Raw genomic sequence first — 26,510 nt, 5'->3', positions numbered from 1 at the left:
GTAAATGTGATCCTTCGCATTTACAGCATTAAAATAAAGAAAAAAAGAGCGAAGAGTAGGCCAATTAAAAAAGAAACAAATCCTGACCTTGGAAGAGGGGGCGCGGATGCTCCGAGGCGCCCCGGAACTGCCGCGTGTGTGCTTGGGCGGGCAGGCATGGCGCCACTTATAGGAAAGCCTGCAACTGCGCTCCTTCCACTGTAGATAGGCGGAAGGAGCGCCAATGCAGCGGCCTCTCGCACCGCCCCACGCTGCAGACGTGACGATGTCAAGACAAGGGCCTGGTTTCAATGAGAATTTAATTTGGACTGCAGAATACTTGTTGTCAGTGCAAAGCCATTCCTGAGTGTACACAACTAATTTGTAAAAGTTGAAGTAACTGCAATAAACGTTAGCCTCACGGATGTATACAACATTACCTGTTGGCATGTTTAGGACAATTTAACTGACGTTACCTAAATCTTTTGCAGATTAATATTGATCTCTGTAAACCTAACCCTTGCCGAAATGAAGCTAAATGTTATGATCTGAGAGAAGACTATTACTGTGCTTGCTCTGATGACTATGATGGGAAGAACTGCTCTCACCTCAAGGATCACTGTGAAAATAATTCTTGTAAAGGTATCTTCTGTTTTGCAAAAGTGTTCACTTTATAGTAGCCGAGTATTTAAAAGCCGTATGAAAATTTGCATTTTGCAGCAGTAGTGATTGTTTAGTGTGGGAACTTTAACAATGCAAAAGCAAAAATTAAAAGAAAAGCTTTTATTTTAACATATAAGACAAAAACGATGAGGAAAGAAAACTATATCAGTCCTCTTGTGGAAAATAAATGTATTGAGTGAACGTAGCCTCTTTCTTAAATAGAATTCCAGTGAGCATTTGTAACACATGGTCTGATCCAGGTTACATGATCAGATCTGCTTGCTAACAATTTTAAGCGCCTAAACTGGACTCTAGTCCACAAAAGCTTTTGTCATAATAAAGTCATGTTAAGGTGCTGCAAGACTCTTCATTGTTTTTGCTAAATATTAGTACAACTTAAATATTAAGATTAAATGAAGTTCCATACACTTCTAGCCAACATGTCAGCTTTGTGTGTGTTATTTTTTTAAAACTCGTCTATCTTATTCTTAGTAATAGACAGCTGTACAATAGAGGTCTTCACTAACGCTACCCAGAAAGGCATCCGCTTAATCTCCTCCAGTGTGTGTGGGCCTCATGGACGGTGTGTGAGTCAACCAGGAGGCAATTTTACATGTGCCTGTGAAAAGGGCTTTACTGGAACGTACTGTCACGAAAGTAAGTGGAGAGAGAGAGAAAAAACTTCTTTAAAAACAACAACCGTGCTCTAAAACGTGGATTTATTTGAAAGAATATTACCTTTAAACTGTTTAGGGTGACAGCTTAGATACCTAATGGGATTGAGAGCCCTAGGTCAGTGGCTCAAGATTCAAAGCTTGCTCATGAATATTACCAGTGTGCTCTCTGCAGGAAGATGGGCCAGGTGTCTTATCACAGACAAATTAAATGTAGAGCAAACCATTAAATGGTGGGTAATTATTCAAGATCCACTGGATAAGGAGGGCAGTGTCACTTTTGGGGGGATGCTTATAGGAATTTGGTCTTCTTTAACGACAGGTGGACAGCACATGGGCTACATGCAGCCCCTCTCCCCCCCTCCCCCAAATGAGTAAAAATAAAAACATTTTGTGGGGGAAATGGTGCCTGTCACTGCTGGTGTCACAGGGAAGGAGTGCTGCCCCACAGGGGTTGTCTGGGGGGGGGGGCGAAAATGGCAGCAAGATCTCCCACAGTTACCCACCCCTGTTTTAAACATTGTCCAGGTACCACTTGGACAATTCAGGGCAAAATATCTGCCTGTTACATTCAACGTGAGTATAGATTTATAGGCTTAGACCACTGAAGGACATAAAATCTAACTGCCTTTCAGGGGTAGGCAGATTGGTAGATCTCTGGGTGACTTGAATTAGATAGGCAAAGGTTTCCAACTCCCAATTGTTTAACACCAATAAGAACAAAAAGACTGTTGAAACAGAGAAAGCTTGTAAGGGAAATAGGACCAGGGTTTTTTTTTTTGTGTGTGTGTGTGTGTGTGAGGTTAATTTTGGTACTGAAATCAAATACCTGGGCTGAGCATGTGCAGGCATTGGGTCATTGTGTTCCCCCATGCTACTATTTTGCACCTGGTTCCAGTTGGTGAAACTTCAGATCTTTGACTGTGGCAAGCCTCAATTCTGCCCACTACAATTCTAAACTATATAATTCTTTTACAAATTGGCCCATATTTTCTAGATAGCCAGATGGAGTGCTCAAGTCTTGTCGTCACGTTGGAAGTGCCCAGCCAGACAAGGGGTGCTTGATTAAAAACAAATTCCAGGTTGTTCAAATAAGTGATTGCCATATGCTGGATGTTCCTTAAGGACGACCCCAACATATCCTGTCCCTTTGAAGGAGAGTTTCTGTTATTTCAGTAATGTCAATAGGGGCCTCCCAAGATAGCTGGAAACCCGGCACTAGTCCCCAGTGAAGCAGCAGATTAATTCATAAATGGCCTTTTATAAATGTGTCTAGTCTTGTCTTGAAACGTGTGGAGCATCTCCAAAGTTGTTTCAGGACATTTTGGTCTAAACCTATTAATGGTTTTGTATATTGGTTGAAGATTTCTGTTTTAAGGCATTTCAGTAACCTCCAAAAATGACTTGCTGCAGGGATGAACACTGGTGTGGTGCGATATTATACCAAATAAAATGATTCTAGTGATTTATGCATTCTTGTTCTTAGATATCAATGATTGTCTTGGAGACCCTTGCAAGAATGGTGGAACTTGCATAGATGAAGTCAACAATTTCAGGTGCTTCTGCCAGAGCGGCTGGGAAGGAAAACTGTGCGATATCAGTGAGTATAGCTAAATGTTAACATGGTAGAAGTAGCTATAGGATCTTACCCTAACTTGCAGACCAGTCCTAAGGGTGTTTCACTCAGACATTTATTGGGGATTACTTGAGGGGAAATTTTGCTTAGGATTGCCGCTTTAATTCTCAAACCCAGGTTAACTTGTTTTTTGTCCACCAAAGAGCCAGAGTGCCTGCCTAAACAAACAAATTGAAATGGAGAAACATATTATTATCTAGACTTGGTTTAAAGGGAAATTGCTTTCTCTTACCCTGGTTGACAGCTCTCAGAATAGAAAAAGCTACTTCAAACCAAAACCTGCACAAGGAGTGGTAATAGTAGTTGGATGTTGGCAAACCTGAGTGGTCCACAGGATGTATCAGCAGGATGTATTTTATTCTGCGAATTAGAGAGCAATCCTATGGTCTTTGGGAGAACATCTCAAGGAATATAGGATTGTTGAGAATCCCCCTCCCGAGGCCGTAGACATTCTTGAGTTCCAGTCCCTCTCCCCTGCCCCTCTGCAACCACCACAGAAAGAATCGTGCTAGTTGCCTCCCAAGGTCGCAGGTGCAGTCTCAGAGGGAGGGAAAAGGGGACAGTCAGGTGTGCAGGGAGGGAAGAGGCGAGGCTGGGATACAAGAGATCCTATGGCTTCTCCAACCCGGCCCAGCCCCTGCCAGCACACCTTCTAGGCCCAAAGGCCTGTTTATAGGAGAAACATTTAAAAGGAGGTCCGAGAGGGGGAAATCACCTCAGTCGTTCCTCACACTCTGCCAGCAGCAGCTTGGTAGGGCATTGGGTATATGGAAACCTCCACAATCAGAGGCTTCCTTCTAAACAGGCACTTAAGCAGTTTACTGTACTAGAGTGTTTTAGGTCATTCTTACTGTTTGTGCAGAAGTCCATGCCTGAATTTTACTGTTCAGCTAGAAATTCTGTGGGGCAGTGCCTGGGCCAAACTGTTTAGATTCGCTGTGGGTGTGAATACATGACAAAGCGGCCCTGTGCAGAATCAGAGCACCGTTCCCCATTTCCCAGCGTGATGCCCACTGCCTGATGGTGGCTCTGCTCTGTTCTAGGCAGCGGCTCTTTCTTTGCCCAGCAACATGAAATGCTTTAACTAGAGAAGTTTCTAAAAGTCTTTAGCTGCTTCTGTAATCTCAGCAGATGAGATTGCCGTCTATCTTCTGGTAGTCTTCTCTGGAATCCTTTCTGTCTTTTCCTAAAAGATTTTAACCTTTGAATTTTTTTAGATTTTAATGACTGCCTTCCAATTCCATGTCACAATGGAGGCCGGTGCATTGATTTAGAGAATGACTTCTACTGCGAATGTAAAAATGGCTGGAAAGGCAAAACGTGCCATTCAAGTAAGTGTGTGTTCTAGGTGGTGGTATGTTGCTGAAAAGAATCTGAAGTTGGAAAGGAAGCTCTTAAATCTTGAAAAATTGATTGGATGAAGTAGCTGTGCACAAACAAATCCATTAATTGTCTGCTTTCCTCCAAAATTTGACACAACATGTTGAATGAAGCTGGAGAGTAGGGTTTGGAAACATAGCAGAAATCATGTAATACCGAAATGAAAAACTATAGCTTCTGTCTGATAGCATTGTATAACATTTTGAACTGCCTTTTGGAATTATTATTTTCACAGGTAATATTTAGGTAGAATAATTTACATGTATTTACTCGTTTAGATTTGTTATGCAAGACTATCCTGAAACTCCCTGGATTGTTACAGTCCTTTAAAAAAAACCTGAAAGTTGGCTTTGTACTATGCCATAACAGTGTACCTAATCCCATTTAATACACAAATCCAGCACTGGCAACTACAGCAAAAAAAGAAAGAAAGAAAGAAAGAAAGAAAAAGATTTGTCCATATGATCAGTTGCTTAAATTTGTCTTCATGGTTTTTAGGTGAGTACCAGTGTGATGCAAATACATGTACCAACGGAGGAACGTGTTATGACGATGGTGATACTTTTCGGTGCTCTTGTCCTCCAGAGTGGAAAGGAAGCACTTGCAACATTGGTAAGAGCTTAATCTTCTCAATAATATTTCTTCAACCATTTGTCAGGGATGCTTTAAGGTGGATTCCTGCATTGAGCAGAGGGTTGGACTTGATGGCCTTGTAGGCCTCTTCCAACTCTACTGTTCTATGATTCTGTGGTTCAGATTGGACGTGCATCTGCGTTGCTCAGTAGGGTAAATTAAACACCACCTGTGTTTCTTCCTTTCCCAGTCTCATTTAGTGACCTGGAGAAAGCACAGTTAGTGTATAATAGTCCACAGGGGGAAATGTTTTGCTTATGTCTTGCTTATGCCTAAGTGAGCTGCTTTGACCTAAAAATTAAAGCCAGTTTTGATTGAGGGACTGGAGGAAGAGGGAAAGGATTGGTTTCTGGATAAAGCACTTTCCTTTAAGTTGTACACTCCACAACTATGTTGAGATATACGTGGATGGAGGTCAGTGAGGGGACATTTAATTATCTAAACATGTGTCAGGAATCATGCCTCTTCCTTGCCCGGGTTTGGAACCCGTGTATGGATTGACCTTCTTTTTGTTCAGAACCATGGAGATGGCAACAGGGGAAACCACGTTGATGTTAGTAGTGATTAGCGTTTGACTGTTCTGGAATTTCTTGGAGCCTGTAGTTACTGACCTTCCGCTATATGATTCCTGAAGTGTGCAACCATTAAGCTTTTGCCATGAGATTTCCTGTGATAAAGAATTCTCACTGATTTGGGTGCCCCGTGTCAGTTTGCCAGAATGTGTGCTTGCCTGAGAGACTGGGAAACCTGACAACATGTGTGGGTGGAAATATGCCCCCCCCCCCGCAACTGAGGCCTTGCACTGTCTCCCCCCTCTGCCCCCTTGCTCTCTAAAGTGCCATGAGTAGGTGCTAGAATGGGCATTGCCAGGTTATGGGAGGGAGGCCTGTCTGGCTTATTAAATCCAGATTGTTGACCGGGGCTGGTTACAGGGAGCATACAAGTCCCCTGTTAAAACAGCTCCACTGACTTCCAGTCTGTTTCCGGGCACAATTCCAAGTGCTGGTTATGACCTATAAAGCCCTATATGCCTCGGGTCCAGGTTATCTGAAAGACCGTATTCTCCCTTATGCGCCTGCCCATGCTTTGAGAACTTCTGGAGAAGCCGTTCTTTCAGTCCCACCATCTTCACAGGCGCGTCTGGTGGGAACACGGGAGAGGGCCTTCTCGATGGCTGCTCCAGTGCTCTGGAACTCTCTTCTCAGGGAAGCTAGACTGGCTCCCTCTTTGATGGGCTTTCGGAAGCAGGCTAAAACTTCTTTGTTCCAGCAGGCCTTTGGCAAATAATCTGGGCCTCTATCTATGTTAAGGACTTGTAAAATTGTCATGTATTTTAAATGTTTAATGTTTTAATATTGTAATATATTTTTAAAAAAATTATTAATTTTTGTATATTTCTTTTCCTAGATTTTGAAATGTATATGTTTTAAATTTTGTAAGGCATCCCTTGAGGCCCAGTATTGGGCAAAAGGCAGAATAATAATAAGAATAAGTATAAGAAGAATAAGAAGAATAATAAGAAGAAGTGGTTGTGTTGTTGTGGTGTTGTTCTTATGGCTCTTAGACAAGCTGCAGAAACGTTTTTTGGCAGGCTATTGGTTCTACATCAGCTGATAATTCTGTCTTGATTATTTTGTTTTCATCACTGTTTTGTTATAACCCAGCTCATAGAATAAAAACTAAAAGGCGAGATTAACATGATTTTAATAATATTCATACTTGAGATGTCAGCTGAACTCTCATATTCAGATCCCTGTGGTTAAAAGTTCTTTCTGCTTGTTTTCCCTACTAAAGCTAAGAACAGCAGCTGTATTCCTAACCCTTGTTTAAATGGTGGAACCTGTGTGGGCAGTGGAGATTCCTTTTCTTGCATCTGTAAAGAAGGCTGGGAAGGGCGGACATGCACTCAGAGTAAGTATGCTTTCTTCTTTGTAATGGCTGTACTTCTTCTGAATATTCAGATGGTTCATTACGAGGACCTGAGTGCTTAAGATTGTGAGTCTGCACCACGAGGTTTATAGAGACTGAGCTATACACCTTGTTAGAACCGTTTCCTTTTGTATAGCAGTTGGGGATTTTACGAGCATACCAATACGTTGATTTTTTTAGGTGTGGCTGAGCTTCGGTTTGTGGCTCAAGACAGAACATGCTGAAAATGTTACATCTAGTCTAAATCTTTAATTCTGCTTTGAAATTATCTTTAATGGCATCTGTCTTGGTTAAGTTGTTCGTTCCGTACATTGTAAACAGTGATGATTGCTCTTATTCACTTACACCTAAAATGGTTGGGGGAGGGAGGGAGACCTGTTGTTTAAAGGGCTATAGATACTGTGGGGGCTTGATGTGGGGGAGCACTCTATGCTTTTTGCTGTCCTTGGTTCAGTAGCTGTTCCAGAGCCTATTAAACTGTGTTCCTATCCAATTGCGGTCTTGTTTAAATGTAACTACACATGTAGAAATTAAGTCCAAAGTAACGTTGGGATTTTTTTAATGTAAAAAGGTACTTGCATGGCGTGTCTCCCAACAATGAATCCTGAAGTCCCGTTCCTCTTCTTGGAAATAGATTTGTGTGTGTCTCTCTCTCCACCCCCACCCCCACCCATGATATTATCATAGACCTTAAGACATGGGTGTATTTTTCCTGTTTTTCTAAAAGTCATTGTCACATGAAGGCCATTCCCCTTGCCCTATCCTGCGAAGTGGATCAAGCTGGAACACACTTGGTTCCTTTATTTACAAGGAGGCAGTCACCATTTCCACCTTTAAAAGCACCTAGGTCTCAATGAGGAAGAAATCCACGACTTGTAGTTTATATTTCATTGGGGTGGGCTCACATTCCTCACAAGCCCTGCTAGTTGTTGTCAGCCAAGGGCACAATCCATGTATTTCCTTCACCTTTGCTTCTAAGCCTTCTAAATACAGAATGGCTTAGGCACATTGCTGGGAAAGAGATGTGGGCTATGAAAAAGAGAATAAAAACCACCAGGGTTTAAATCATAAATGTTTATTTAAAATCAATAGAGTTGGAGAAATTAGCAACAAAAGAAAAGCAATGCTAAACAATCCTATCCTGGACAGACTTGCATAACGTCAGCATCATGATTACCAGAAGCAAGGGTCTCTTTCCAGGTGTTCCATGAGAAACAACCTAACATAGTAAATGGACTCCTTTTATCCAGGGTGATCGGGCAAGGGGGGGGGGGAATTGGCAGGCTGAGGACATTTCACCGGTCCGGAACCAAGAAGGCCGTGGGCCGTCAGCAGGTGAGAGGTGCTTTCAGTTGGCAATCACAGGAAACTTGGGAAAGGAGTGCTGTGAATTCGGAGAGACTTTCCTTTCTGTCATCGCTCAACAAAGCTGAAACAGGAAAGACTCATCCCGTGTTTTTGCAGGCTGGCAAGGCAGAGTGTTTGTGCCCAGTTGGCTCTTCTACAAATGGAGAAAAGCCCACATATCTCTCCCAGGAGTGTCCCTAAGCCATTCTGGATTTAGAATGGCTTTGGGGGCAGACATGCAAATCTCTTTAAAAAGGTAGGCTCAGTATACCCAGGCTTCTCCACAGTCCCCTTTTTGGAGAGACACATAGGCGGATTGTGTTTACTGTGTAAAAGCACCATCTTAGAGAGAGGATGGTCGTTCTAATGTTTATCTACAACACTCATGTGATATGTCCATACTGTCCCCCTGACAGCACATTTAGTGACATTGTTCTGGGGCAATAGTCAGTGCAGTCAATCTTAAGCATTTATTGACCATGCTAACATTGGATCACTGATATATTTTAAAACGTATTACTCTTTTTTCAGCAATGAGGAATCTGCATGTTGATTACTGCGTACACTCAAATCTGTGTATTAGGGCCAAACTAAATGTGACACCATTCGCTCAATTAGGAAGTGCCCATATGTTCATTTAGCATAAATAGCAGGCAAGAGGCCCCCAACCTGGCACAGGTCTTGTAGCAGGGAGCAAAACTCCCTTGCCAGTGTCCCAATCTATTTAATCTATTGATATAGTTGCTAATAGTGAATGTTGTCGCAACTATTGTACTTTTACATAAGCCTCTCCCCCATTTGCAAATTCCCAAACATGCCTTCAGAACTGCAAAATGCGTACTTGAAAAAATGCACACATTTTAAATCACACACACTTTAGTCTTTTGGGGAAATTCGTGCAAAAATTGGAAAGTTGATAACTGTTCGTTTCGCACAATTTCCCGGTTCACGCAAATTGAACAGCGAGTGCAAATCAAGGAGAGACAAGCAGCAAACTGATGTTCGGGGGATCTTGGCCTGCTCAAACATCACTCGTTCACCCATCCCTACTCCCAGCATCTGCAGCCAGCATGGGGAGGGGGATGCACTTTACCTGGCCATGCTCAGCTGGCTGTCTTAAGCCGTTTTCCCCAGGCTCAGTTCTGATGCTGCAAGTGAGCTGGGGTGGGAGCAGAAAGGCTTGGGGAGGTGGTGGGTTTTGCTCCTCTCTTCCAAATTTTAGAATGTTTTCAGGATGTTTTTAGGATGTTTTAATCATGTATGGTATGTTTTAATCCGTTTTAATGTGTATTTTATATCATGTTTTTATACTGTTTGTTTTAGTTTTTGTGAACCGCCCAGGGAGCTTTGGCTATTGGGCGGTATAAAAATGCAATAAATTATAATAATAATAATAATAATAATAATAATAATAATAATAATAATATAAAAAGGGGACATCCCCTTGATGTTTAATAGGTAAATAGCCAAGTGCATCAGCATGTCTGATTTGGCTTAAACACTTTCCTGTTCATTTCAGTGTCAGAGCTGCTGAATATATGGGATGAGTGTGCAGAGTTGCTTTTGCCACTGAAGTCAATGAGAGCATGTTTTGTACATGCCACGGATCAACATGTGTGTCTTAGCTCTTAAATGTACATGGACCAGCTAAATCAAGGTCCATGCTTAATGCTGCCTACAATTTTCAGTGCTTTAATTCATTTTAATCTTCTCTGTTTAGACATTAATGACTGCAATCCGCATCCGTGGTAAGTACTCAAGGATTATTCTTTTTTTAAAAAAAAATAGCCTAATACAACAGTTAAATGCAAACAATCCCTTGAATTCTTGAAGCCTTGTAATCCCTATACTTTTAAACTATTGTGCTGGTCTTACCAAATGAACTTCCTGTATTTATTTATTAACTAGCTGCTCTGCCAATGTGTGTTCCTATGGAGTCTGATTTCTGTTCAACAGTGGTAATATGAGATTTGTAATTGCAAAGGTTCTTTATAGATAAGTTAGCCCAGACAAATAATACTTGAATAATCCCTCTAAAGCCAATGGGGCTGTTCAGTTTTGGGTATTTAGCATCTGTGTTGCAAGTGGGAGAGGAAAGTGACAAGTCGGTAACAAAGTGGAAAGCATTAAAATGTTAGTAATAATTCATACTGACATGAAAATAATACTAATGCACAGACGTTTTGTAATAATTGGGCGTACCTAATGTGCCCCAAAGATTCATAGCATTATAAGTGCTAAAAAGGATCTCTGTCATCTAGTGAAAACTCATTTGACTGCATTGACTTCCAGAATTTCTAGAAACTCCACTTGCCGCCTGCCTCTTGAACATTATGGGCCCCTGATACTTCATTAATCTTTTCCCATGTGTAATGATGATGGGAATTTGGAGTAGGTTATGTACATGTAACAAAATTATGTGGCCTTTCCAAAGCTCCCCCAGACCTTGGTGGTTGTAAAGTTTGTGGGTTTGTGTAACTCAGTGTCATTGCTTTCAAAAGCTCTGCAACCATGAGGTCTCGAAACTTGATGCCCTTGTTCAATGTAAAATCTAAACGTAATGCGGACAGCTGGATTAAGAAAATGTCAGTTGGCCTTGGGTTGTGTTCTCATTTCTAATGCTACGTCTTGGGCGCTTAAAACAATTGGCCAGAAATCAGTTTTACAGTTCTTCCTATTTTCTCCTAAAAACCTGTCCCACAGTTACCTATCTTTTCTCTCTACTCTGATAAAACATGTGGGGTTTAAATGAAAACTGTTCCTATCCCGTACCATCCTTGATACGCTGCTTCTGTTAAAGGCAACAGTCCTCGCCTCTGTACTACTGGAGATTTAATTAACAATGTTCATTTGGAGAAGTTAAGACAACTACAAATGGTTTATTTAAATGGGAGTGTATTGTGAATTAAGTAAGCTTCTTGAATTCTGCACTGTTGATTAGTGAGAAAATACAAATAAAAGAAATTTGCATTTGAACAGGTTATTTTGTGCAAGAACCAAAGTTGTTTTGTTATTATTTCTCAGCTTACAAGGCTGCTCTGACAGTCTTCATTGCAATGATGGGTTTATTATTTTTACAGTTACAATGGTGGCATCTGTGTTGATGGTGTGAATTGGTTTCGCTGCGAATGTGCGCCTGGGTTTGCTGGTCCAGACTGCAGAATTAGTAAGTACCTGCATTGAGAAGGGTGTGCAGTTGACCTAAACTCTTTGTCACATCTCACCCTTTGACTTCCCATGTGTTATAGCGTAGGTCAGCTGTATCCCAAAGAATGAAGCAGAAGCGAACTGAATTATTCATAGCTGCTGATCCTTACCTTATAAAGAATAGTGATCTCTTTGTTTTGGGGCAGAATCCTTTTCTTCATTTGACAAATGCAACTATAATGACTTGGTTGAAATTGTATTTGAGCTGTTCATGCTAACTGTAAGCAGATCGTTAGCAAAGATTTTTTGGGGCATGCTCTCCTGTTGGGATTCTTAAAAGATAACGTCCATAGTCAAAGTACTTATAGGTTTTATAGGATGTGTACCTTTTAAAGTGTGCATTTACTTATATGTTGCAAACGAAAGAGTTAGTATTCCACGGCAGCAGAACAGACACCTCTATATCCCTATAGTACACACCCTCCTAATCTGCTCCAGAGGGTTGGGGGATCCTCCAGAGCAGACCTGGAGGGCTGCAGGGGGAGGACGGGGGAGAGAAATTCACATTCTGTGAGAAGAAATCCACTTGCATATTATTGTTGTTGTTGTCGTTGTTGTTATTATATTTATTTGTATCCTGCCTTTTGCCCAGTACTGCGCCTGATAAAAGGTCGTGCCTCTGGGAAGTGTGCATGTTGAATATACTTTAACACATCTTCAGTTTTGGGGTTGGAATTCAATTTGAATAGAATGCCTTATTGCTCCTGAGAAGCTCAGCAATGTTGTTAGATTGTCTAGGCATATTACTTTTTAACAATGCCGACAAAATGCTTCCATGACATTATTAATTTGATGGATTAGAAACATGCAAGGTCTCTTTAATCTAAAGCCATAGTGGACATAAATCTCTCCTTAGTCATGATGCTTTCAAAATTCGGGGTGGGGAGGCTCACAGTGACAAATTCAAAGGTTCTCTTCCCCCGAGACCATTGTGAAGACAGCCCACAATAATTGCTTTAGTAAAGGGCAGAATCCAACTTCACGTGAAAGGACTACCACCACCACCCCCGGCAGCTCCCTGCACCCTGCCAAAATCTGTTCCAGAGAGTCTTCCAACCCCATTGCAGCAGAATTTGGGGGTGTATGGGGAGGCAAATTGCTTCCCCCCCACAGTACCACTGACGAAAGCAGTTCCATGAGTGAAAAGAGAAAAAGAGATTGCAAGAAAGGAGGTACATGAAAATCTAGGCCTGGTGCCAAGAGGTGAACCCAAGGGAGCACTGAGGTTCAGAATCTGGGCAGGAACTGTGTATTTGGAAGGAGGACTTTGCTGTCAGTCAGGCAGATCAGCATACAGCAGCCTTCCCCTGCCTGGTGGTCACCAGATGTTTTAGATTGCAACTCCCAACATTTCTGACTATTGGCCATGCTACCTGGGGCTGATGGGAGTTGAAGTCCGAAACATCTGGAGGGCACCAGGTTGTGGGTGGCTGTGCTAGTGTAATGTTGGGCTTTAGCCGTCTTGATTGCCAATTGTGCAAATAAGCAAAACGAAGCCCCAAGTCTTGTTGGCTCACTAAGATAATCTCAAAGAAAATAGGTGCTTGGTGGAATTCTTCAGAGAAGAGATGCACATAATTTCCCCAATCCAAGATACTTCTGCTAAATCCCCACTAGAATCAATGGGACTAGTTGGTCATGACTAATGTAAGCATCAGTGGTTTTTTCTGGATCAGGGCTGATGTATTCTGATTGTCTTAGTTTTATGGGCAGGTATTACTATGGCATCATAAGACCCAACCGTTGGTATCCAAGGCATGCATGTGCAATTGTGGCCTTTTTCCAGTAGTTGTGCTAATAATGGTTTATTAGTCCTGCTAACCCAAGAATCAAAAATGTTGCCCAGGATGTGAAATAAAGAAAAGAAAAAAGTTTACTAAGCTGAAAAGGAAGATGCATGGGTGGCAAAAATATAGGGCTGATAGTTAAAATACTCTTTAAAAAATGACGAAAAAAGGATGTTACTGCTGCAATTCTTGCCCTCTGAATGTACATATGAATATATACATTGGTTACAAGAACGTGGCCACCATTCAATACGAGGTAACATGTGTATAAGCCCCATTTGGTAAGACCGAGGTCTAGGAATACATTGCAGTAAAAAACATAACAGTTTGCACATTTCGGTTTTTCCCTTCCTTTCAGATATTGATGAATGTCAGTCTTCCCCCTGTGCCTATGGGGCTACTTGTATTGATGAAATAAATGGATACAGGTGCGCTTGCCCTCCTGGACGAGCTGGAGCTAGATGCCAAGAAGGTAACTTAAAAGCTTTAAACTAAGACGAGTACTGAATACTTTTTTCAAGTTCAGTGTCTTCCCCACATCAGTGTGGCTTATCTGTAAATCGAACTTGGCATTCTCTTTCCTGGCTCGGACCCATACTTTGGTTAAATTTCTCTTTTTTCTTCCTCCTCCCCCACACCCCAGTGATAGGTTTTGGGAAGTCTTGCTGGCTTAGAGGAACGCCCTATCCCCACGGCAATCGATGGGATCAAGAATGCAACAGTTGCCACTGTCTGGATGGCCACATTGACTGCACCAAGGTAGTTTCCTGACTTTGAAAGCTATATTTGCCTTTTAATCTCCACTTCCTCCAAACTATTCAATCCTCATTGGACTCCCATGTCATCTTCATTAATCATGCAGTTCTATAGCAGCCTTCACCAACTTGCGTCTCTCCAGGAGGGTGTCTTCACGGTGCCAGGTTGGCGCCGGGTTCCTTGAAAACCCTGCGCTTTCCCTGCCCAAGGGTGGTGTCGGGTAATCCCGACACTGAGGAGGGAGTGCGGGGTTTCTGGGCGGCCATCCGGGGACCAGGGCCACCCTTGCTGTCTTCCTGGTGGGAGGCAACCAAGCACAGGTCACCTTCCACCAGACACCACACAGCCATGACTCTGGAGAGAGGCTTTGGGGCTTTCTTGACGCCGTCTTGCGCGTCCTCGCCTCACTCCGGAGAAAAAAGTCAGGGTAAGTCCTGTTTTCTCCGCAGCTTCGGCGGAAAGCCCTGGGTTGGGTGAGCGATTGCCGTGGCGCCGTATAATCATCACTGCGTACCCATCCTGGGGCTTTCTGAGCGTTTGGACTATAACTCCCATTTGACTGGGGCTAATGGGAGTTGTAGTCCAAAACATCTGAAGGGGTGCGGGTTATGGAAGGCTGTTTTGTAGCATTTTGACAATATGGTGGCATTTAGAACTAACTACTAATCCCTTGCCCAGTTTCACCAGATGTGTACACTTAACACTCAGAACTATTTTTAGCTTAAACTGAGTAAGGGATAAGGATAGTGCCACCCTTGGATAGGGTGTTCTATCCAATTATTTCTGTTTTAGAAAACAGACGTTACTCTGAATCCCAAAGCCGCCTTCACTGCCCTCTAAGTATTGTGATACGATAGACACAGTATAATAAAGTCAGTTTGATTGAGAGATATTGCCAAGAGTGGTAGCTCCGAGCCCAGAAGCACAGGTCTCAGTGGTTCGTTACACTCTCCTTGGGTTCAAAGTGAGCATTGTAGCCTCCTGATTCTTTTACTGCTCAGACCAGGAGAAGAATTCTCCTTCATCCCACCCTACTTGCTGGTCTGGTGCTCCGGCAGCCAGCTGCTGGGCCAAGGAAGGGAGGAGGCCCACTAATTTAAAGTCAGTTCCATTGTTTTAAGTGGGACTTTACTTCAGTTGAATGTCTGTTTAAGCTTTTTATTAAATGATTAAGCTTATTTATTTATTTGTTTATTTATTGCATTTCTATACCGCCCAATAGCCGAAGCTTCTCAAAGGTGTAACATTCCCATAATCCAGAGGCAGGGAAAGCCAGTGGCCTCCATGTGGGTGGAGAAAGTACCTGTGGTATTCCTTACCACATTAAGTAGTAGGAAGCAAGAGCACCAGGCGGCAGAGGAGGGGAAGAGCGGCACTCTTCCCCTCCAAAGGGTCTGCCGCTTCTTGCTGGCCATGCAGGCAGCCAGCAGGCTCAAGAGGCAGATCACACACATGGCAGAGGAGGCCTGGTAGGGGGGAGGATCGTGAGAAGGGGCATAGGAGGCCATGGGGTAGGAGGGGATCCCGGGAATGAGGGAGAGAAGGGGGGCATGGTGGGTTTCCACTTCAGGCGGCGGCCTGCCTTGGGCCGGGCCTTGTTATCCCATGTCTTAAGATGGAAGAGCGGTCTTTTGTTTCCTCCAGCCTGGTTATTACTGTTTTGAAATTAGCAGGCTACATGTGAGTGGTTAGCCAGGTGCCTTGTATTTAGGTTGGGAGGGTCAACTTGTGTCTACTTACGTAGGAAAGAGGTGGTCCTAGTTCAGTTGTGTAAGGAATTCTGTTTAATTTTGTGTCCCATCTACTTGGTATTTCCTAGGCAAACACGTTCTCTTTACAGCCAAAAGGGTGCATAGCAAATGCTGCCCTGAGTGAGCAAAAATAATTGTCTTTGTCATAGAGTTTGTATTGTGAACAGAGCATTGTAAAGGGATAGCTATAAACAACATACCAACTTCAGGGAGACTGGCCCATGTTTGAAGTAGAATGGTAGTCAACTGCGATAGTCTCGTTTGCCTCGTTTGCCAGTTGCACACTGAAATCAATGTGTCTGTGTTGAATTTTAGGTGTGGTGTGGGAGGAAATCCTGTTTGTTTTCCAAACATGCGGACCATCCTAACTACCAGTGTCCCAGAGGTCAAGAATGTCAAGGAAACGTTTATATCAAATGTTTCCAACCGCCTTGTGCTGACTGGGGAGAATGCAGTGAATCAGAACCTCTGCCTGCCAACATCAAGTGTCCCCCAAATTCAGGCTACTTGGACAATAGCTGTGCAAGAATTACTCTGATTTTTAACAGAGACAAAGTACCCCAGGTGAGAATTTGGAGCCTTGCCAACGCACCTTGACAGTTTCACACAGTGCCTTGTTTGGGGATTAAGCAGCTTGCTTGCAGAAGTTTAGCTTCCAGCCAATGGTATTGCAGCACTTCGACTGCCTTTTTTCAGACCTGTGGTGTGCGTTCCCCCCCCCCCATACAGTCAAATATTACTTTAAATATCTCTTCAGAAAGGATGTTCTTTCTTGGGAATGGGTGGTATGTAACTCCGGAGTTTCTGTATGCTTCCCAGCATGGTGTACACACTGGAAACATGCACTTCTCATTTCCACATTACACAAAACTCAAGGGTGGACCTGTATGTATGAAAATATAAGCGGGAGTTGCCCCGAATGACCTTATTTATTTATTACATTTCTATACCGCCCAAAAGCTGGAGTTCTCTGGGCGATTCACAAAAATTAAAACCATTCAAGGTATAAAACAGCAGTGTGCTGGAAGCCCCTGAAACTCCTGCACAGTTGGAAACCTGTGCATACGGTCCCAGATTAGGGACCAGATCAGTTAGTGAGGGCAAAGATTTGGGACTAATGTAGTGTAATGAATAGATCTGGGAAACAGTTTGCATTCAGCTGGTGGGGTTGTCACTGCGACCACTCCTATAAAAACTATAAAAACATTTATAGTTCAGTTGAAATATAAATGCAACAACTTTAAGCCTAGGCACAATTTCAGAAAGGCTTCAAATCACCAACTCATAGAATTTCTCTTGTTTTGTTCTTCCCATTTTGCCATCTTGTATCCCATTAACAAGGCTTCATTTAGAATGAGTTACATTATGGGTAATCAAAGGATCGCATCAGATTTGATTACTCTAATCAGATTTCTAACCTGGTTTGCATGATCGCTGCATATTTCCAAGCCACTGGCATCACATTGCCAATGCACACTCCGCCATGGGAGGGTAATTAGATAAATGAGCTGGCACATGCCAGGGTGGTTAAGAAGCCACCATGGCTTATTAACTGCTCTCGTTTTGTGTGAACTTGTCCTCTCTGTAGTACATTGGCTTTGCTACCCATGAATTCACAAAATGAAAACTTGTATCACATATCATAAGAAGAATTGTACACTCCCCCCCCTTCCCCTCTACACTAAAATTACGTTCTGCGTTTGGGGACAGGAAGAGAATTCCTAAGTGGTCTTTGGAGACCTGGGAGATGAACTGCAGCCCTCTCATTCAGGTCTTCATTAAAATTTCTTTGATTCATCTAAAGATGAAGTAAATCCCAGGGCCTTGCCTATCTCTCCTCCAAGGTAGGAGAAGATGCTCCATTGGAACACAAAGCGAACCAGTGAGACTACTGAACGTTGGAACAGTGCTCCTGTGTTTCCATTCTCCCTTATGTGTGCCTGCCTGTGCATCATGTGGTGATGAGCCAGACAGAGGAAGTCTCTTTCCTGTGTTATTCTTAACTGTAACGTAGCATTTGTTAATTGTTCTGAAATCAGTGTGCCCTTTACTCTTTATTCCCCATCTTAAAAAGGATTGGTCTGTTTTCCTTCTCACAGGGCACTACTGTTGAAAATATTTGCTCCGAAATCAGATATTTACCAGCCACTAGATCTGTTTCTAGTGAGAAAATGTTGCTAGTGTTGTGCGATCTATCCTACTCCATAGAGAATGCTGTGGAAGTTGCTGTTGTAAGTATTAGATTTCCTTCTGAGTAGAGAAATGTTTTGTCTGTAGAGATCTTGTATAGTAGTCTTGATCGAGGCAAGCGTATGACTCCGCTTCCAATCACTGTCGAGGGTCCCCGTGATTTGGATCATGAACTCATCATCATTTTTATTATTTCTTACTTTTCTATACCCACCCAATAGCTGAAGCCGAAGTTGGGTCAGTTTGGCCAAGACATTAGCATAGTGACAAGTAAGAAAGGGTGAAATGCGTTGGGTGGGTGGGTGGGGTGAGCCAGAGAGAGAATAGGGTTCACCCTTCCATTGGGTGAGTGTTTGCCCAATGAGCAGAAGGCCTTCAGTTGGCAACTTTATATTAATGCAATTATGTCAACAGGGGAATGGGTGCCTTAGGAAGCTAGAAGCTGGGGCGAAGTCTGGACTTATTAATTTAGTGGACGACAGCTTGAGTTAATGAAAGAGATATTTTAGATTTGTTTCCTGCCTGACTCCCTGCTGACTGCTTACAGTCAAATGCTTTTTGGGTTCTGTTGTTGCTGTTCGTTTGTTTTGTTTTGTATGTTTTTTACTGATGGTGTCTGTAAGCTGCTTTGTGTTTGAGACCCAAAAAAGGATAGAAATGGGGGATTTTAACCAAATTTTAAAATCTGTGCTTGACTCCAATGTAAGAGAAGGGGAAGGCTGTTGCCTCTTCCTTTAAAAGAAATGCATTGGGATGTAATCATGGGCTGTGTTCTCCATGGGCCGACCCGGTTGTGTTGCAAACATGCCTCCCTATCCTCACTGGTCTTCTGGAAGTGGACATTGATTTAGGGCCCAAACAGAAATGATGCATAGTAACCGTGACCAGATCTTCGGTCCGCCTCCGTGAGAGTGAGAATGTTGAAAGCAGCTGTGAGAGGATCCAATTTTGATTGGACTCGTGATGCTGTGGGAGGTGATGCTTAACCCTTCCCCTCAAAGAATTAACCTCGGAGGGGTAGAAACTATTGACACCTGTGTGTGTGTTCCCCCCTCCACTGAGGAGTTAATACCAGTTTGTGGCAAGGCAATTTAGATTGAGAGCCGAAAAGGTTTGCACACTCCTCTCCCGTATTGGTGCTCTTTTCAAAATTGAAGCCCATCGTGGGCTCCTTTTGCTTTAAGTGAAAACAACAGCAACAGTGGGAAATGGGTTCTCCGGTCTCCCCCACATCTGTTTCACTCCTGAGGATAAAAATAGGCAGCAAGTCTGAAGACTGATTGGAACGGTCACATGATGCTCTCGTTACATGGAGAACATAAGCTGAAGTTTTCGGGAAAGAGCTAAGCACGTTCATCTCTGTTAGTCTTTGGTCACTTCGTAGCTAGGAAAGGGAAAAGCAAGGATCATATGATGTTGCCATCGAATATAGATAAGCAGGTTAGAGGCCTATCTTCTAAATTTACAACATGAGCTGCCCAAGGAGTAAGTAGCTGCTTACAACTGTACCGTGTCATTTTAATTTTTGTGAACCGCCCAGAGAGCTTTGGCTATTGGGCGGTATAAAAATAAATAAATAAACTGAACACTGATGAGTTTGAACAGAAAAACAGAATCTCTTTCCGTGTTGGCGATGCGTGGCGGTAGACAGCCTCTGCATTGCTCACGTTAAAACTAGGTTATCTGAAATGCCTTGGATACCCTTGGCGAGAAAGGTAAGATGAGTTCAGCTTGGAAGCTGGGAAAGGGAGTTCAGAGAGGGCTTCCTCGGGCTGCTGACTGCCACCCAGTTGTTGTGGCTGGGGAGAGGTTAGCGTGCCAAAAGGTGTAGTATTGGCCAGATATTCTTAGCTGGGCTATCTTTGCTTACTCGTACAACTGAAGAATGCTTCTAGCTATGATGCAAACCGAAGGAAGTGCACAGTTATATATAACAGATTATATCATTAGTGCAAATGCCTAGCCTGATAATATCTTCAAAGCCTCCAAACAATGACTAAGTTTAGCTCAGTGGTGTAAATAACATGGACGTCTGCCGTGTGTAACTTAATGTACAATTGCACGAACTCGAAGGGGCACGTTGCGGGATATTAGCCTAATACTTTCATATGGGCTTCAAAACAGCATTGGTGCTTTAGCAACAAACTGGGTTTCCCAGCTTCTCAAACGTCGATCTGATTATCTAAATAAAATGAAATGGCTCTTACAGAACTGCTCCATTATAAATCTGAGTTCCCTGCCTGTCTTCTCTTCCAGTCTTTCATCTCGCATCAAGATGAGACCGACAACAGCCTCATACAGAATGCCTCCAATACTATAGTAAATGCCATTACCAAGCGACAAAACAGCACAGTTATGCTGGCAGTAACTGAAGTCAAAATAGAGACCATAGTAGTTGGGAATTCTTCTTCGTCAGGTGAGTGTGGGCATGTCGGCCAGAAGAGTTCTTCAGCAGCATGCATGGGAGTGGAATTGCACATCACGTGTAGTTCCTTGTTTCTTTCTTGGGACAGTTTTGGGTTTTATTTTGTTTTTTACACCATGCAGTTGTTGAGGCTGCAACTTGAAGTGGAAGATCAGGGCGGGGGGTGGGGGCCTTCTTAACTCCTCCCCTTTGCACATTTTTTTCTACTGAAGAGTCTCTCTAAGCTGCTTTTGCACTTGCTGGGGAGAAAATACCACCTGGAAGATGGGTGATAATCAGCAGAAACCAACTGCAAACAGAAAGGGTTAGGAAGGTCCTCCCTCCCTACTCCAGCTGGTTTTCTACTTTAAATTCAGTGGCTGTGTTGTGTTTAGTGGGAGTGGGGAAGGCCCAATAAAGAATCATGACACATCGTATTACGTTCCACCCTTGTTCCTGTGAGGAGCAGTGATGGGATAACATTTCAGCCCCTCTTCCTGGAACAAGGACTGTGTGGTTCAAAGAAGTGACCTCCGTGCAGATCACTGCAAGGCTATTCTTGCTAGCTGTGCCTAACATGGCTGCCTGGTATTTCAAATACCAAACCAACTTGATGCCTAACATTGTACAACCTCCTCTTCTGTTTGTTTCTTTTTGACGGGGGTTGAAAGACTCGTATTTGGCTGTTAAGAGGGTTTTTTGTGTGCCTACATATTTGTTCCATAGTACTGAATAGAGGCAGTTATTTACTTGGACAGATTGTACCCATAGTTTTTGTATGGTGTTGTTATTATTATTATTATTATTACTATTGTTGTTGTTATTTGGTAAACTGAGGAATCCACTTCATAGGGAAGCAAGTTGAATTTCAGAGCAGATATTCTTAGGAGCAAAGAAGAAACGTGATGTTTTTTCAAACAAAATTCATTTTGTGGCTTTTTATTTTCCTCACTCGTCATGCTTAGAAGGGCAAACATTGCAGAGAGCATATTCTGTCAGAATTAGCATTTGCTCACTAAGCTGTGTGTTGGCTTGTTTTCTAGATTACCTGGTTCCGATCCTCTGTGCAGTGTTTAGTATTGTATGGTTAACCTGTATAATAATCTGTGTGTGGTGGACACGAAAGAGAAGAAAAGAGAGAGAGAGAAGCCGCCCATCCGGAGAAGAGGCCGCAAATAATCAGTGGGCGCCTCTGAATCCAATACGGAATCCTATAGACAGACCTTACAGTCACAAAGGCATTCATTATGAACCCAAAAATTTTATATCTCCTCAAAAAAGAACTTACGATGGGGTAGAGGAGTACATGGAGTATGAGGAGGAGGAGGAAGAGGAGGAAAGAGAGGTCATGGAAATGGACAAATTCCTCTCTCACAAACTCTCTAAGCCATTGTCAACAAAGGCAGTGGACTCATTAGAGAATAGTCCTATTAAGAAATCTCTTCAGACAACCAAAATGGACAACAGATCTGTAAAAAATGTGAACACAACGAACCTTGAAGGCGGAAGAGACTAAACCTGTGTTTGGACCATGGCAGTACTCGTCTGCGTTGAATGACGGGGCTGAAGAAATTGGCATCTCGATTTTGCATCAAGGACTTTAATTATCTGGAGTCAAATGTTCATAGTTACTTTATTTTGAATAAAAAAAAATCAAAATAATAAAATAAAAACTTTATTTTGTTTCTTTTAGCCTTGTATAAATTATTCAATGACTGTCAGATGATAGAGTAATCTTTGATAGTTGCTATTTTTGTAAATTTTACTTAGCATACACTTGCTGTGTGGCAGAGGAGGAAAGTTTGTATTTTCAATTATTTCATAAAAGTTTATCACGCAAGACTACACTGTTTACAGAATGGGTTCCTTTTTACCTGTTAACAACAGTGGCTTAAAAACCTCATGGTTGAGGTAGTTGCTGAACTTGAAGGGAAAACAAATCTCACATGAACGGTTCTTTTGAAACCTTACTACAAGCATCTCTCTGCACTTAACTTCTGCAAGTTTCTTCCCCGCAAAAAAATTGCCTTATTTTTTTTATCATTATTTTGTTTTTTGAACAAAAAGAAAATCTATAGAGATCATTCAAACTGTGGATGGAAAAGTGGCCTTTTTTAATTTGAATATGTCAATTTGTTTTAATGACCTTAGGATTGCAGTATTGAAGCACGCGTCAAGTGCCTTGAAATTTCAATTTTCTTTTTCTATAGCAACTGTCAAAGACTGCCGTGCCCATCTATAGGTTTACCACAAGAGGACTCTTGGCGCCCTCAGGCTGACACAGTTTATTTTCAGATTGTGCGAGTGCATTTTGTTTTGTAAATATGTACATATTTAAATGAATAATTTCTGTATATTTGAGTTAATAACTTAAAAAAAAGTATTTTTGGTCTTTTTAAACGTCATTCCTTTTTAATTTATGTCGCAGAAAGGGAAGTTTTATGGCAGTTTCTAAAAAAAAAAAAAAATACAAAAACTTATTTTGGTATTATGTCCATAGTAGAAAATGATGTTAATGCAATCAATGTTCGGTCACTTTTTTTGTACTTTTTCAATGTATTGCAACCATTTCACCTGTAAATAGATCGACTGTTTCCTCACAGCTCAAGAATGCAGAGAGTAAGTATACTGTACAGTATAAAGATGACAAGACAATATTTCTTTTTTCTTTTGTGAATGTCTCTTTACATGTGGTATTGCTTTTTTGCCATTTTTTTTTATAAAAAAAATACAGGCCTAATGAAGGGAACAATTGTTTTTCTCATTTCTTGTTTCTGTTATGCTTATTCGCCTCTTTGGAAAAAGGTTGGCAAACTCAGATTGGAACTAGGCATTACAACAAACACTTGACTACTGTCCAGAGTGGCACCTCTGAGTCTCCTCTCCTTTTTCCTCCAACACCAATGAGTTACTCAAGGTGTTTGATGTGATAACGCCACCGTGCTGAGTTTCCCCGCCTCTGCTCCACGTCATTGGCTGCTACTTGTGGGGGCGGATCAACTCGTGGCATGGCAGCTTCATGTAATCCGCCTTTGTGTCACCTAGATACTAGGGAGGACGATGACATGCAGGGCCGTGCTTTTCGGCCGCACATCCGTCATAACGTCTGATTCCATCTTAGAAGATGGAAGACTTTGCGAGAAATGGTTATTCGTATCGGAAGGCTTGTGCATTATTTGTGGGGTTGTTTTTTTAAAAAAAGGCTTTATTATTAAAGAAATGAGCTATATCTTTTTATTTTAATTACTGGGGAAACCTAACCCTACATTACTTAGCTGTCCTATAATTGCAAAGGAAATTGAGGTTTCTCTCTCGACGTTTTGGCCACTCAGTGTAACCCTGAATGTTTTTGAAACCACTTTTGTTTTATACATGAATGCAGGAATAGCTTTGCAGGAACTTCTGTGCAGTACATTTTGTTTGACATGTTCTTCTATAGCTTTCGGAAGAAAACTATTTATTAAAGCATTTTATAACAACATTGGCAGTTGAAAGTTTTTTCCCCGCCTTACTCTGCTCAGATGTTCAGAATGATTTAGGAACTATAATCTACCCTCTCCTGTGGGTAACAGTCGTTTTCCCATTTTCCCAATGCAACTTTGAAGGGTTTCTTAAATTTCATTTCTGTTGCCCTTGTAACTTTTTTTTTGTATTGCAATGCTGCTGTCTTCCAAACCTAATAAAATGGTTTCCCTTATTATGCATAATTTTTTCAAATTGTGTGCTTTTCAAATGCCTTCTGCTTACCTAGTTAGTTCCTTGGACCACGTGGTAATTCAGATTTGGAAGGACTACAGGAGATCAGTTGGCAATACTCATGCGATCTCTACCCAAGCCTAAATCCCAATTCCAAGCATCATTGTATGCAAATGTAAGCAGGGCTCATACTTGGTCCCTAAAGTCCCTAAAACTCCATAAACTGAAACAAAGCCCCTAAAAGTCCCTTTTTTAATCTTAAGACCCTAAAAATGGGGCTATGAAAAAAAAATTGAATAATTTATCCAATTTTTTATGATTTTCAGTATCATTTTTTAGGCAAGTTGCAGCAATTCAGGCCCGACGTCTTTAAAAACAAGTAAGTTTCAACCTTTCATCCCGGGTACGATGTTTTATTTCAGTGTTTTTTGAATGTTGTCTTGTGGCAGCACGTTGACTATTTTTTTCAAAACCTTTGGTAACATTTATTTTAGAGTCACAAACAATACATAACACTTCAGTGTCACTTAAAACTTTTGCCCATGTCTCGATTTGATGTCCAAGTGAGTCCTTTTGTAGCAACCCGTCTTTACTAGAACGACACTTCCCCATTTAACAAAGTTAAACTTTTGACCTGGTTTTTTTCGTATCTTCTCCAAGCACCTATAACAAAACAAAACAAAAAGAATCTTAGCCCTTCGATAACCTAACAGTCTCGGGATGGAAAAAAACTCAAGAAGTGGTCAAGGGAGACCTACAGGAAAGAAGAAAGGTACAGCGACCACAAGAAATGGAAGAAATGCAACCAGAGAGCAAAGACTCCAGGGCAAAATAATAATAATAATAATAATAATTACAACAACAACAACAACAACAACAACAACTTAACAAGAGGAAAGGGCCCTGAAGAGGCAGTTTAACGTCATACCCGGGAGGAAAGGTTGAAACTTACCAATTTTTAAAGACATTGACCCTGAATTGCTGCAACAAAGCCAAAAAAAAGTATACTGAAAATCATAAAAATGTACATAAATTATTCAAAACTTATATTTGGTCATTTAATATGGCTAAAATAATCGATGAACTTAAAAGTTGAGTTAAAATTAAAAGAGAAGCTAAAAATTGAACTTCAAGAGTTAATACGCATTGAAAAGAGTTTTTAAAAAGTTTTTTGGTTTGACCTTAACCAGCTTAGTGGTAGGGTTTGGAGTTTTTTGGTTTTGGTTTTTAACATACTTTTGATTGACGTTTTTGTTGTTTCCATAGTTTTTATGAGGTCCTTATTTTGGTCCCTTTTTTTAACCTGAAAGTAGCCTAAAATCCCTAAAATAGACCTGAATATGGAGTATGAGCCCTGTGTAAGTGTAAATCAGGTTAGGACTTAGTGAAGAAATCTAGATTCTTCTTACCTATCTGCAGTGTAGCAAAAGGGGTTTTCCCTTTCCCAGTACTGGTTGAGGAGGAAGGCCTAATTTATGATTATTAATTTGATAATACAGAACTTGGGCTTAATGCTGGTGTTTGTTAAGTTACCCTCATGAAACTCCCACGTTCCAATACCAACTTATGCAGCCTGTTGTTCTTTTGGCCATTTGCCCGTGTCCTACGTTTGTTTGTTCGTTCACCGACCAGGTTAATTAACCCCCGAGAGCTTAAATGGTACTTGAGTGAGACTCTCGTAGCAAAATTAATCTGAGAAAGTTTCTCTTCTTTTATAAGAGGATACTTAGGATGTTATGCTGTAATCCTTTTCCTCTGGCTTTTAGTGTTCTTCCCCCTCCTGCCCCCTTTTGCCTCCCAAATACTACAGCCAGGGATGGATCCAGTGTCTTCTTGGGCTCCTTGTGAAGGAGCCACCTGTGAGTAGTTAACCTGACCTTTCCAGTGGCCCTGCCTCTTGGGTACAATGTAATAGGGCCATGCACAGCCTCCCCTCCCAACTTGCCTCGGAAGCCATTTTGGAGCCTCCAGAGTGGCCCCAAATTGACTCGGGGTACTTCGTGGCTTGGCGACCTCGCTTCAGAAGCGAAGCTGAAGCAAGGTTCATGCCCCCCACCCCGAAGCAGGTTAGCCTTTGCGGGTTCCTGGACACCTGCATTTAGCAATGGAGATCTCCACTGTATAAACATTTGGGGAAGAAGAGCCCTGCTGGATCACACTAAAGGCCTACCTAGTTTTCACAGTGCCCAACATAAACCTTGCACAGAGCCCACAAGCAGGACATGAAGGCAATTTCCCTTTTAAGTGGGATGGAGCTTGACAAGATTTAGTTGGCTCACCCCACGGACTTCCAACCATTTTCCTCTAATAGGCCTATAGCGAGTTGGGCCAGTTAATGGATTTTCCATATTTTTAATTTGGGGAAAATACAAATCTCTATTTGCAGAAATTGTGGCCCAACCACCCAAAAATGTACAGCAAACGTTCCTGGGGCTTGGGGAAAAATGGCAGCTTGGCTTGCCGAGTTGGGCAGGCAGC

General features: G+C 42.0%; 1 protein-coding gene across 1 annotated transcript in view; it reads left to right on the top strand.

The window, feature by feature from the left end:
• Positions 1-24,043, top strand: part of JAG2 (jagged canonical Notch ligand 2) — a 109,315-nt gene extending 85,272 nt beyond the window's left edge. The window contains exons 13-26 of the mRNA XM_063118129.1: positions 471-621; positions 1,135-1,299; positions 2,803-2,916; positions 4,170-4,283; positions 4,831-4,944; positions 6,760-6,876; positions 9,962-9,989; positions 11,322-11,407; positions 13,594-13,707; positions 13,879-13,994; positions 16,058-16,306; positions 17,842-17,973; positions 20,189-20,348; positions 21,380-24,043. Of these exons, the coding sequence (XP_062974199.1) occupies positions 471-621; positions 1,135-1,299; positions 2,803-2,916; positions 4,170-4,283; positions 4,831-4,944; positions 6,760-6,876; positions 9,962-9,989; positions 11,322-11,407; positions 13,594-13,707; positions 13,879-13,994; positions 16,058-16,306; positions 17,842-17,973; positions 20,189-20,348; positions 21,380-21,852 (2,133 nt within the window). The 3' untranslated portion in view covers positions 21,853-24,043. The remainder of the gene's footprint in view (positions 1-470; positions 622-1,134; positions 1,300-2,802; positions 2,917-4,169; positions 4,284-4,830; positions 4,945-6,759; positions 6,877-9,961; positions 9,990-11,321; positions 11,408-13,593; positions 13,708-13,878; positions 13,995-16,057; positions 16,307-17,841; positions 17,974-20,188; positions 20,349-21,379) is intronic.
• Positions 24,044-26,510: the final 2,467 nt, after the last annotated feature.

The sequence above is a fragment of the Elgaria multicarinata genome, chromosome 2 (genome assembly GCF_023053635.1).
Source record: "Elgaria multicarinata webbii isolate HBS135686 ecotype San Diego chromosome 2, rElgMul1.1.pri, whole genome shotgun sequence".
NCBI classification, from domain to species: Eukaryota; Metazoa; Chordata; class Lepidosauria; order Squamata; family Anguidae; genus Elgaria; species Elgaria multicarinata.
This window is presented reverse-complemented; position numbering and strand designations above follow the sequence as displayed.